Source organism: Balearica regulorum, chromosome 2, assembly GCF_011004875.1.
Source record: "Balearica regulorum gibbericeps isolate bBalReg1 chromosome 2, bBalReg1.pri, whole genome shotgun sequence".
Classification (NCBI taxonomy): Eukaryota; Metazoa; Chordata; class Aves; order Gruiformes; family Gruidae; genus Balearica; species Balearica regulorum.
The window spans coordinates 112309476-112322590 of NC_046185.1; the positions used below are offsets into that span (position 1 = coordinate 112309476).

Below are 13115 nucleotides of genomic sequence, written 5' to 3' on the forward strand. Positions count from 1 at the left end.
TTGCTGCTGTTCTGAAAGCCCTATTTAACTTTCATACTTTGCCATGTCCTAAAAAAGAATGGTGCTTTGTTTCACTGATGGGAATAATGAAAAAAAATCTCTTTACTATTTTTCACTGAGCTGTTGAGGATTTGCATTAACATAGCTGAGAACAGAGCAGGAATGCTAATAAATAAAATTGATTTTATGTCACTAAATACAAGGTTCTCCTCCAAGAGAGCATTTTCCCATGAGTTTATATGTGCAGGTCTCATTGCCTGAGCTACCACTCTACTGAAGAGTCGCTGACAGTTCAAACTGATTTTTAAAAGCCCTTTCCATTCAAGTACTCTTTAATGTGTCCTTGTATGTCTTTTCAGCTTGGACTGCTATAATGTATGTAGTCACTTGCAGGCTTATATATTAAAAGACTACACAAGAAAGGAGCACAAATAAGCATATCTGAAGTGCCATGAAATGTTAGGCAAATACCTGCTTTGCTTTACAACAGCTGATCTTGTTGATTTTTACGAACTGTAGTACCGTGAGTATTCGCTTACCGAGCTCACAAACACTGGGGTTTAGTGCTGTGCTTTTAATTTGAGCTAACTAGCACGGCTGCTACACATCTTCTAAAACTCCCTTACTTCACGTTATTACTCTTCAGCTTTAAAACGCACAACGTTCCTCAGGCTCAGCGTGACAAATCGCTGCGAGCCGCTCTCCCTCCCGCCTGGAACAGGGAGGCGGGAGAGACGACCGCCGCGGGGACCTGCTCTCCGGGACCCGGGAGGAAGCGCGTCCGCCAAGGTCGGAGCCGTCCCGGGGGCAGGCCTGCGGTGGAGACGCGGAGCCCACCCGAGCCAAGGCCCCGCCGCCGCCTCTCCGCGCCCTGTCAGCCGGGGCGGAGCGCTAGCCTGGGCACGCGCAGCGACCTTTACCAGCCGGGTGTCCCTCGCTTCGCCTTCCCCGGCCCGGAACCTTTTGAGTCCGGAACGTGCCGGTCGCCTGGCGGGGAAACGAGGGGAAGAGAAAAAAAACCAGAAGCGACGTCGCCCTGCTGAGGCGCCTGCTGGGGGACGTCGTTGCGCAGGTTTTATTCCTCTCCGCCATCGCTTTGCCGGCCCCGACCATGTACCGGCAGAGCTTCCGCCCCCCGACGCCACCGTACCCGGGCGGCGGCTTCCAGAGCCCTCCCTCCGGCGGAGGCCCTATGCCACCCTCCCCGCGGGGTTACGGGAGCCCCCACCACACGCCGCCCTACGGCCACCGGCCTGGGCCTTACGGCAGCGGCCACTCGCCCCGAGGCCACAGTTTTCACGGCGGCGGCGGGCGGTTCGGGAGCCCGTCGCCGGGGGGGCAGACCCCGCGCAGGCCACAAAGCGTCAGCCCCCGGTACCCGGCTCCCTACGGCGGCAAATCCCCGGCTGGAGCTCCCCCGCACCCGCAGCAGCACAGGCGCTCGCCCGGGGGCTTCCAGAGGCACTACCAGGTATGGGGCAGGGCGGTAAGGGAGACAGGCCTGCGGCTCCGCACAGCGGGGCAGGGGCGGGAGGGAGGGAGTGTGCTGCTAAGCGGGGCCCTCAGTCTGCAGGGGAGAGCACGCCGAGGGTTTGTAGCAAGGCGCAGCATTCATCTCTTCCACCACGATGTTCAGGGCAGAGTGAGACTTGCACCACACTGGCAGCATCTGTTTTTCTCCCAGTAGAGAAGATGGAGAGACCTCACCTCAGGCAGCTGTGTGACCAGGAAAGGGAAGAGGGCCCCTGGCCTGGGTGAGGCCTGTTGTGGTTGTGAAGACACAAGGACTCAGTGTAGCTTTCTTCCTTTTCATATTCTGGCATCTGAAAGGTACAGGGAAAATTAAGTACCACCCAAAACTACAGCAAACATCTGTTCCCCTTGTATGTACCTCCCTTTGATCAGTTTTCTTTAGCACAGTGGTGAAGTGCTGTGTGTTTTTACTTAGCCTGTATTGTCTTACATCGTGGAAGCTGCTCTATCCACACACAGCTTTCAGGGACATGAGTAAAAGAGTGCTCTACTAAAGAGAATTAAGCTGAGGCTCCTTTAAACAGAAATGAGAGCATCTGTTGGGATAATAGAGTATCATTTTAAAGTCTTTGTATTGCAGTGAAAGCTCTAATTTGTATAAAGTAGTTTTCCCAAGAGCTGCCAATAACAGGTTCTGTGAGTTACGCTTTTTTTAAGTGATTTAGTTGGGGTATGTGACTGGCAGTGTGGATAGGGATGACAGTTCTTGAGATGATACCAACTTTATGTACATAGCTGGCTTTATGCAATATTAGGGGAACCTTAAAAGTGTAACAAATGACACATGCAGTACAGACAATGATAAGATTTTCCAGTGCTCTTACTGACACTTTAGGGATTATAGTGTAATAATGAAGTCAAATCTTAACAGAGATTAGTAAAACCTTAATATGCCTGCACTGCCTAGTTGCGTTTCCATTCAAAAATGGTGCTTGGTTACTTTTTTACGATGCAGATAACTATCTTCCATAGTTGGTGGAAGGGGATCATTATTAACTTTGTACATTTTCTTCAACACAACAGCAAGTGGAAGCCTACAGATTGCTTAACCTCTGTACCTGTTGAAAAGGCAAAGGATGTGGGGTTTCTGCTGCAGATTCTGGAGGCATGGTTTATGTCACCGGTGTCTAGACATTTCCCTTCAGAAAATCACTCTTTGCATATTCAATTAAGTGTTTTTTAAAAACCTGCCTTAAATTAACAGAAGAACATGCAGGCATCCTTTTGCTTCTAGTTTTAGTCAGAACTGTTTCACGTGAGGACCTGTGGGCAGGAACAGTCTCATAGGCTCCGTTCTTCGTGTTAAGTAAGACTGACATAAAGAATTTACAAGTTTGAATCCAGTCACAGATAGTCACAATATTTTTCCTTCTCCCCTTTCCTTCTGCGGACCTTGTGAGTAGTTTAGGAGCACCTGATGGTGATGCTTTCTAAGACTATAAAGGCATCATATGTCTGTAGCTTTGCCTAAGACTAAGGTAATACGTATGTGTGTACTTTTACGTGTATGCACATGGACTGTTTTGCCTGGGAGGGCAATAGAGGCAACCATGGAGGGAGAAAGTCTCATAAACTGTGAGTCCCCATTTTCTTGATATGGGCAACAAGAGTCTCAGTCTGTGAGGCCATGAGTAGATTCAGACAGAGGGATTTTTTGCATGTTCTAATCAACTTTCTTCTGAGGTATGTGGATTGTTTCCTCCTCTTCTGCAGATGCTATTGTTAAGAGACTACAGTACTTTTGAAATTTATGATGCTACTGTCACCTTTGAGATTAAAATCTTTAAGTGACTCTTTAAAATCTCATCAGGAAATCTAAAAGACACTATGTTACTTTAGTGTTCTGTTAATGACATGTTATTAGTATTCTGTGCTCATTTTGTGTTTGTAGATTTTCTTTTTATGAAATGAACAGAAAACAAAAAGATAGTAAGCCTGATCTTTTTCCAAAATGGCTGACTTAACCTTCATGTGGCCAGTACTTTACAGAGCTTTCTGTTTTTTTCCAGAGATGCATCTGGTTTAAATTTTATGAAGATGTTTGTTGTAGCTCTTGAATATCTCCTTTTAGAATTCACTTAGCGGTAGTGTTTCCCTTTCTACACTCAACAGGAGTTAGTGAACTAGCTAGTAGCAGTAGATAGTTACTGGTGATGGATTGAAAACTATTACAGAAAGTAAAAAAAAAAATTTTTTTCAAATCTCCTGATTTCTGTGTTTCTGTGCATCTGCCAGCAGCTAAAATTACATCAAGTGAAGAAAGCTGATAAAGGGAGTGATTGTCCCCATTTTCAAGGCAGTATTACCACATTCAGTAACACGTTGAAAGCACCAAAAGAGATTATATTATTTTTCTGTTGTAGAGAGATATTTGTTGTCTGGAAAAAAGTATCAACAGTAGATTGGCTGTTTCTTTAAGGAGTGTTCAGTGAGAAGAGACTGTTGGCACCAGTGACAGTAAAGTATAAAGTGTTTTTTTTAAGATATCTTTGGCACCAGTTTCTTTTGCACAGAATGGTTTCACTTGCACTGGTAGGGCTATTTTCCTTTTCCACAGACCTATAATATGAATAATCACTTTTTTTTTTTTAACACTTATTGAAGGCCATCAATCTGGTATTACGTAATAATATGTTTCCTTGATCTTTGTGTGTGTGTGTTACTGATGGCCTGCATTATATTTTAGTGATATTTAATATTATAAAATAAATCCATCCAAAAGAGTCTTACCATTGAATTTTTTTTGTCACTGGATACTGCAGATTGTTTTGTCAGTTCAGCTTTCTTTTGAGTGCTGCAGATTAGACATAACTTTAAATAAACTCCACACTCAAGCTGTTTTACAGTGTCAAAGCTACAGGTTCTCCATGAAACACATGTTTTATTTAATTTGAAGATAGAATGCACTGTGTACTACTGCTTTACTACTAAATGTGAGTGCTTAAAGAACATTAATGTCACTTTTGCTAGTGCATGTTGACTAGCTCTAGGAAACTCCTTGTCCCTTAGAAAGTTTTTAGCTGTATTTTGAGGTGATTCACTGACCTTTCCCTCATGGTTTTGATACAATACTTCATAAAGTAATTCTGTACCTTTTAGTAATTTTTCGGTTTTAAGATCATCATCTTAGCTCCATAACCTAATTGTACTACGACGGATCATTAGAAACAAATGCCCTGTAAATAAGACACGGATGTTCCTACATTTGGTTGTGTATCCATTATCATCAAGCTTTAGGAGGTGTAGAAAAGTACTTCCTGGGACCACATAAGCAGGCTTCTGCCGCAGCACTTTCAGAAATAGGTTCAAGACTCAGCAGTTTTCAGTGGATTCTGTTCTTCTGGCTAAGCGTAGGGACCTTTGCAATATGGCACCACTTCTCAGTTTTACCCATAAGTTGTTTCATATGATCTATTTATATAGATTCTGTAGGGCTTATTAGTCAAATTCAAATACTGTTACAAAGCAGCCCTTAATCAGGGCTTTTACGCTCCTTTACAAAGTCAGAGGCTGATAATCAGCCTCCAGGAGTCCTGTTCTTCTGCAACAGGCATCTTTGGAGACTTAACTGTTATGTATCTGTAGTATAGGTTGTTTAACTTTTTTCATTTAAATTCATTTGTTTTAACCATAGTTTTAGACAAAACCTCCCTTTTTTAGGGAAGTGAATCTGAGGAACAATGGATGATGAGAAAATGGTTATAGCAGTTTCCTTTGCCATAGCTAGCTCTCTTTAAGTTGCAGACTTGTAGCAGGTTTGCAGAAGCAGTTTTGGTGATCCTTGATCTTTAAAAAAAACAATCAAACAGCAAAAGCTCCATGCAAAGTTTTTTCATTTATACAGTATCTGCTTAATCACTGATTACCATCCAGACTGTATATCAAATAAAACCCTCTGTTCTCAAATTTCACAGTACACTAGTTTGGTTAAAACAGGAGGGGGGGTCCCAGTAAGTTATTTGGTTCATTTGTAGCTATTGGCCTTATACAGTGCAGTGTTCAATCTATAAGTACTTAATACCTGGCTTCTGCTCTTGTAAACATTACCAACTCTTCCTCAGCCTCTAACTCGGTGGTTTGTTGTTCAGCTTTTCAGTTAGACATGTCCTTGACTTAGGCAACTTACGAAAAATAGCACAAGGAGCTTTTCTGTAGTTATGTGCCAGAGTGACGTAAACAAGTATTTTGAAGACTGTTGTTTTGGGGTTTTTTTCTTATCCTGGTAAATCATCATTCATAATTTAAAGTATAATAAAGTTAATATTTTCTGAGGAAGATGCAGGTGAGGAGTAGTAATTATCATTAATAATCAGCTTCAAAGCTCTGCTTCATTAGAAGGAAAGTAATTTTTTTTTCTTTAGTTTGAATTAGTCTATTAAATGTTTCTTTACCTGATGGTTTTCTTCCAAAGGGATCACCCAGGACATCTACTCCATTTGGTACAGCGCATGGCAGAGAGAAAAGAGTGTCTAATGATGTGGAAAACTATTACAGACCTTCAATGCTTGAGGACCCATGGGCTGGCCTAGAGCCAGTTTCTGTTACAGACATAAACCAACAATACAGCAGTGAGCAAACAACATATACTGGTAAAAAAGGGAGGTATTTCAGCTAACACTTTTAAAAGCCAAATAACTCCATCTTGTCAGGAAAACTTTGGGACAAAATCTTTACACTTACACAAGATGAACAGTAATCAAGACCTTAGATAATGCTTTTATTTGATCACATGTCCACCCTTTTATCCTACTTTTTTTTATTGCATTGGATATTTTTATGTATGGGAGGGAAAAGGAGTGGTAGGAAAACTTACATTTCTGGCTACGTGGAAGTGCCTACCAGCTTTGAAGAACAAAGTGTTCTTTAATCACCAGCGACTGATTTGTGACTGTTAAAACAGGTTTCCATATATTTACCTCTTCCATGCCAGATTGTTAGCCTTTTATTGTAAACTCCTTTAGGAAATGGTATTTTTTTATGTTTCAACATTTTTAGAATGAAGTAACTTGAAAATAAAATAAAGTTTTGTAAATCCTTGTTTTGTAATGTATAAAGATTATTTTAGGACTTTTGTTAAGGTGTACACATTAACACAAATAGTACTAGTGAAATTAGGTGACTTCTGTAAATGTGTCTGTATGCTGTAGTTAACCTCTGATTTTGTGCATAGTATTTTTTGTTAATTGTAGTGTAACATGAAGTTGAAACGTGACTTTTGGCCACCTCAGGAAACAAATGTATTGTCTTTGGAAAGTTTAATTTGTTGAACCAGCTCTTCAGTCTTAAACATAATTCTGTAATCATTTGCTTTTGTATTTTTTAAAAAAATTATTTGGAACAAAATTAGACATTTCTGGATTATAATAACAAGTCTGTTCAGTGGCAATTTAAGTCTAAGGAGCACATAAAACATCAAGATTAAATAAATGCAAATGTACTTTCTGGATCCACCTGTTAGAATAGCATAGAATGAATGAAAGTGGGTTATACCGTTGACATTAGTACATACATAGCATCTTTTTTTTAATCTATACAAGATTTTTCAAATTTTTTAATTTTTTTTTTTTTTACCTATGGCAGGCATCTTTGCCTAGAGGAGTCTTGTTTCATGTGCGTGCATGCTATATTTTTATACAAAAGAGGAAAACATGAAATTTTTTTTAGGGCTTGTCTATATGTGGAAGATCCGTTCTTAAATCTAGTAGTGAATATTGTAATCTAGAATAAATAAGAAATAGTTCCAGCTGTGGGCATGCTCTTAACATGCCATGTTAAGCCTGAAGTAGATACCAAAATTTTGTTGAATCTACCATTATTTGTTTGTTGATCTTGGCTTTTAAGCAGTAGGTAGAGGGTGAAAACTTAGTTAAAAATAAATAAAAGCATCAGCTCAGTTTTCAAAACATATGTTTTGTTTTAAACTTCTTATGTACTTCACAGAAAACATATTTTTGTAGTCCTGAAGCATGGTTAGGTAGAAAAGCACAGGGAATCACATTAGACTGTTCTTACAAACTTGTCTTTTGCTGAGGTGGAATAGTCCTATATACTTCTTTACCTCTTTCAGCGTAAAATGTCTTGGCTTAATGCCGCTTTCAGGAAGAATTTTGAACTGGAAGGGGGGTTAGCATGTTGAAATGTGCTAGCTGAGTCTCTCGTACTTTTATGACTATAATCTAAAGTTTGTCACTTGTGTCTTCCCCCAATTGACTGTATTGTTTTAGTATTATATCCAAAAAGGCTGCTCAAAGAACTGAGAACATAATGCCTGCTTGTATGCAGAATGGTTAAATCTTCATCCCAGAATCAAAACTGTGCCTTAAATGGCAGCTGTCAGTATTGTTACCTGTAACGCGTACCAGCAAAACTGAGATGACTTGACAAGTTGTAGATAGTCTTTAGAATTTATAAATCAATTAATCAATGTCATTGTGAAAAGCGAAGTATAAAGTTTTCTTTCCTTTTTTAATTTTAACCTTGTCAGGTGCTGTAAATCTCACAAAGTTACAGGGTGCTTAAGAGAGTCATTTTTTTTGTTACTATTTCCTTTGTAATTCAATGCACTTTTTGCAATGTTTGGTGATCTTGGGGAAACAGACACGATGTTATTTAAGAGACTAAAGTTATGATGTGTTCCCAGTTAGACATCAGAAGAAACTGGGTTTGGCAAGGAGAAGGGAAAGGAAAAGGATTCATGACAGAAGAGAGACTGTTAGAGGTGGGACTGCTTATATGGTAGCCAATATCAGCTGCCCTTGCACATTGCAAAGATGCATTTTTCCACTTTGGCTTTGCAGTTGACCCAGGGATCAAAGCCAGTCTCCTCTGGTAATAACTCTTAACTCCTGGAACCGGGTGTCAGACATCAACGAAGGTAAATGTTCCAGAAAGAGAATTGAGGAAATAATCTTGAAGTGTTGTTTAATCAATACAGGCCTTCCACAATGCCATCTGTTAAGATGCTGCTTCAGTATACTTCAGGATATGACCCAACAATTATAAGTACATCATACTGCTAAAGACTCCAGTAGTTTGGTCAAGAATCTGCAAGGAATTAAAATGTAGATGTAATAAACTTAATAACCTCATCATACTGCACCAAAAACTTAAAAGTGATTCACCTTTCTGGCTTCTAGGAGGAATCCTGCAATTACAGTAAAATTTCAAAATGTTGTTGTTGAATAGCTGTAAAATGCATGAACACATGTTCAGAACTATAAATATAATGTACTTAAAGTCATTTTAAGCTTTGCCTTTCTTGCTATGATATCCAGGAAGCTTAAGCACTTACTTCCTCACTGATTTTTCTCCTTTTTCCCACATGGCAAACATCCTTTTTCCCCACGTGTTTCTAATGGAGATAGGATATATCACTTCCTCATTTGTTAACGAAGCCACTTCATAGTAACAGTGTGGCTCTGGAAATAGCATTTGATGATAAAAAGTACAGGACAAATACATCCTTTCTTCCTGAGCCCATGAAACAAAATAGTGCCTATGTCTTGTTAACGAAGGAATTCTTCTATAATGAACGCATTAAGAATATGGGCATTGTTCTTTCTTCAACAGACTTCTTAGACTTTAAGGTAAGTTGTTTAGCTCCTTTTTCAGAAGTTTGGATTGATGTACTTCTTTTTCATTCTGTTTTGTATTGTGTTTGTCCCCCAAGTCCCTCTGACTTCCATTCAGTTGTAAAGGAGTTGTGTAACTCATGACGAACTCTCTTCTGGCAAAAATTTAATTTCGTTTGTTGCTGTTTGCTACTGTGTTTAACAGCAAACTGCAGTGCTACTACACTTTGTGCTAATACCACAGCAAGATAACTGAGTACAATTCTGTGTAACTTGGCAACGCACCGGGTGGGGAGTGAGCCCAAGTTGTATACTGTAATACTTTAAAGATAGTTCAGGTTTGGGGTTTCACTGCACTTTATAATACAGAATATTCATGCTTCTCTGGCACTTTGCACACACTATTTTATATTGAAAGTGTAAAACAATTTAGAATGTTAAAATCTCAATTAAAACAGGATTTTAAAAATTCATAGCAAGCTACTTCTCTTTAGAATTAGCAATAAGGCATTGAGATGTGGCATTTTTCTCATGTCAAAACTGGGAACACTTTGCAGGGGAAATGCTTCTCTGGTCAACAGAATGGGTAACTACTTTTGCAGTCACGTTTTTCTTCTGTTAAGGATATCTTCATGTGCTCTTCACTTTATAAAAATGTGTTATTTAGACATCTGAGGGGCAGCATTGGAAACATGCATTATATGGAAAATCTACAAGGAAGCTATTCAGCTACCTTCTAAAGAAAAGTTGTTATGGTCTGGGTTCAAGGTATGCTTGTGAGTAATCTCACTGATGTCAGAGGATTTACTCATGCAACCAAGATATGTAAGTATCTAACATTACAGTTTGAAAATTGTATCATCCATTTGTCTGTCAGTGCTTTTTACCCTCTGCAATAAACTGCTCAGTTTAGCAATTGCGATGAATTCAGATTCATACATGTGCTTTTATACATGAGCCAAGACCATCTTGCAATGAATTAAACTTGGTTTTACAACATTTTTCCTGAATTATGAAGAGTAAAGACTTGGTTCTCCTTTCCCCAAATCTTGGCACTTACCTTCCTCCGATCTTCCTCGTACTAGGAGAGAAAAGGGAGGATTGCCTACACTGATGGGTGAAGAATCATTATGGTTTTTGTGGCTCAGGATTTCAATTGACAGAGACAAATAGATAAACTTTTTTTATGGCTCAAACAACTTCGTACATCACAAGAAAGGAATCACCAAGTTGTATTAACACTTACCAGTAGTATAGTTCCAGAATTCAGTCATTAGTTCACAATCAAATTTTTTGCCTACAGTAACTCTTCATCTGAACATCTCACTAGGGACAAATTGAATCCTTTTCATTTTCTGCCATTTTCACTAGAATGTGTTTTGCTGAGTTAAAGAACACTTTCTCAACCTGGACTTCTGAATTCACCTTTACAAAATTACTAGCTCTTGAATGTTAGACCTCAAATCTTGGCCTTGCCTTTAAAGCATTTTAGATCTGGCTAAAATAGCTTTATCTCATCCTCATTACTTCCTTGATGACACTAGGCAGCCTTTGACTACTGGGCTAGAAACAGGTGGGCAGATGCATGGTGTCACACCAGGGTCATCAAACTACGCTTGCTCTCCTAGAGGTTCCCCCAGAGTTTATTGTCATTCCAGTGCAATGGGGCCCAGTGGGGGTGTTTTGAGGCAGTTACCCATTTTGTTTCATCACCTGTATGTAGGTTGCAGCATTTTAAAACTATATCAGTGGTTTGCTTAGTGCACATCCTGCATTTTATATTTTACGAGCACTATAAATTTGTAGTTTTAACTCCTAAAACTGTAGCACATTCTCTTCTTCAGTAAAATCACAGGTGAATGCCACTGCCCTTTGTTTGGTCATCTGTGGCTGTTGCACATTCTTTTTCTGAAGTATAAATATTTGTATACAAGAAAGTAATTTCTGTGGCTAAAAGGGGTCATATCAGTACAGTTTGAGTGAAAATTTTAATACTGCTGGCACTGCTGCTATTAAAAGGAGAGCTGCTCATTAACAGGGCAAATATGAAGCAAAAAAATAAGCTATTGAGATGCTGAGCTGGCAACTATGATCTGCGCAGTGCGAGATGGACTACATGAGTAGGGACATCATTACAGTTCAGCATAACCTTTATTAGCCAGTTTCCAGATGGCAGGTAGAAAGGATTTTTATCAAAGAGCTGAAAAATACCATCCCACTCCCTAATAAGATGGAAAAAAGTATTTCTCAAAAATTATCTTGCACGCAAAAGAAGAATTCTTACACAGCCTCACAAACTGTGAGACCTGTCTTGTTCTTACTTTTCTTCTAGAGAAACACTGACTTGTAACTGCTAACTTCAAGGCTTTCCACAACATGAACTTTGGTCAAAGCCATTAAATCACCATTTGGCCTGTTTTCTGATAAAAGTAAAAAGTCTGTTTTACATAGAACACTGGACCTACTCAATTTCATAAAGCTGTGGGCTGTATTATTCACTGGATGTGGAAAGCTTTTGACATTAGACACCATGTATGTATTTCTTAAATTTTTAGACTAAAGTATTCCTGCATTTTGATTTCAAATGTCAATATATTTGGCAGTAAAAAAGTTATACCTTCAAGTTCTACCAGGGAAGTAATTTTCAAATATTAAAATTGCTTAATTCTGAGTATTCATTTTTTTCCAGGTAACAGTGACAGGATTGTGGAGGACGCATTAAATTTACACTTTTTTTTTCCCTACAAGAGAAAGAAAATAAGTTTAATTAATTAAATTCAACTGTCAGTCTTAATTCAAGTAGAAATCATAGAAATCATAGAATCTTTAAGGTTGGAAAAGACCTCTAGGATCATCAAGTCCAACCGTCAACCCAACACCACCACGTCTACTAGACCATGTCCTGAAGTGCCACGTCTACATGCTTTTTGAACACTTCAGGGACGGTGACTCCACCACCTCTCTGGGGAGCCTGTTCCAATTTCTGACCACCCTTTCAGGGAAGAAATTTTTCCTAATATCCAACGTAAATCTCCCCTGGAGCAATTTGAGGCTGTTTTCTCTTGTCCTATCACTTGTTGCTTGGGAGAAGAGACCAACACCCACCTTACCACAACCTCCTTTCAGGTAGCTGTAGAGAGCAGTAAGGTCTCCCCTCAGCCTCCAGACTAAACAACTGCATTTCCCTCAGCTGCTCCTTGTAAGACTTGTGTTCCAGACCCTTCGCCAGCTTTGTTTCCCTCCAGCACCTCAATGCCCTCCTTGTAGTGAGGGCCCAAAAAAACTGAACACGGTACTCAAGGTGCGGCCTCACCAGTGCTGAGTACAGGGGGACAATCACTTCCCTACTCCTGCTGGCCACACTATTGCTCATACAAGCCAGGATAGTGGTGGCCTTCTGGGCCACCTGGGCACACTGCTGGCTCATGTTCAGCCAGCTGTCGACCAACACCTCCAGGTCCTCTTCCTCCAGGCAGCTTTCCAGCCACTCTTCCCCAAGCCTGTAGCGTTGCTTGGGATTGTTGTGACCCAAGTGCAGGACCCAGCGCTTGGCCTTGTTAAACCTCATACAGTTGATGGGGGTTGCATAGTATAGTTGAAAAGAATCTGAGGCTCCTTCCTTTCTTTACATTTTCCAGAACCGGCCAATGCAGTTCGTCCAGGCGTGTTGGGTCAGAGGTTGTGCAGTTGAGATGCTGGGATGGAAATCATGGTCTGGGCAGTGCCAGGTGGACTACACGAGTAGGGACTTTGTTGCAATTCAGTGCAACCTGTATTAGCCCGTTTCCAGATTGCAGCTATAAAGGGATTTTAACAAGGACAAAACAAGAAAGACCTCTTCCCTCCCACACACACATAAACACACTTCAAGGGATTTTTCATTTTCTAAGCCTACAGTGAGCCACTATGTTATTGGTGTCAAGAGAATTTAAATTGTTCTTTCATTTATTCATTAGCGACCATGTCTTAGGAGGCAAAGAATCATGTCAAGCTGAAATTCTTAACGCAATT

At 40.1% G+C, this 13115-nt stretch overlaps 1 protein-coding gene across 1 annotated transcript; it reads left to right on the forward strand.

Annotated features, from left to right (window-relative positions):
* Positions 1 to 899: 899 nt before the first annotated feature.
* MPLKIP (M-phase specific PLK1 interacting protein) lies at positions 900 to 8773 on the forward strand. Its single transcript, XM_075745345.1, has 2 exons — positions 900 to 1471; positions 5945 to 8773. Exons 1-2 carry the CDS (start codon positions 1112 to 1114, stop codon positions 6146 to 6148), a joined length of 564 nt encoding a protein of 187 aa, XP_075601460.1. The 5' UTR covers positions 900 to 1111; the 3' UTR covers positions 6149 to 8773.
* Positions 8774 to 13115: the final 4342 nt, after the last annotated feature.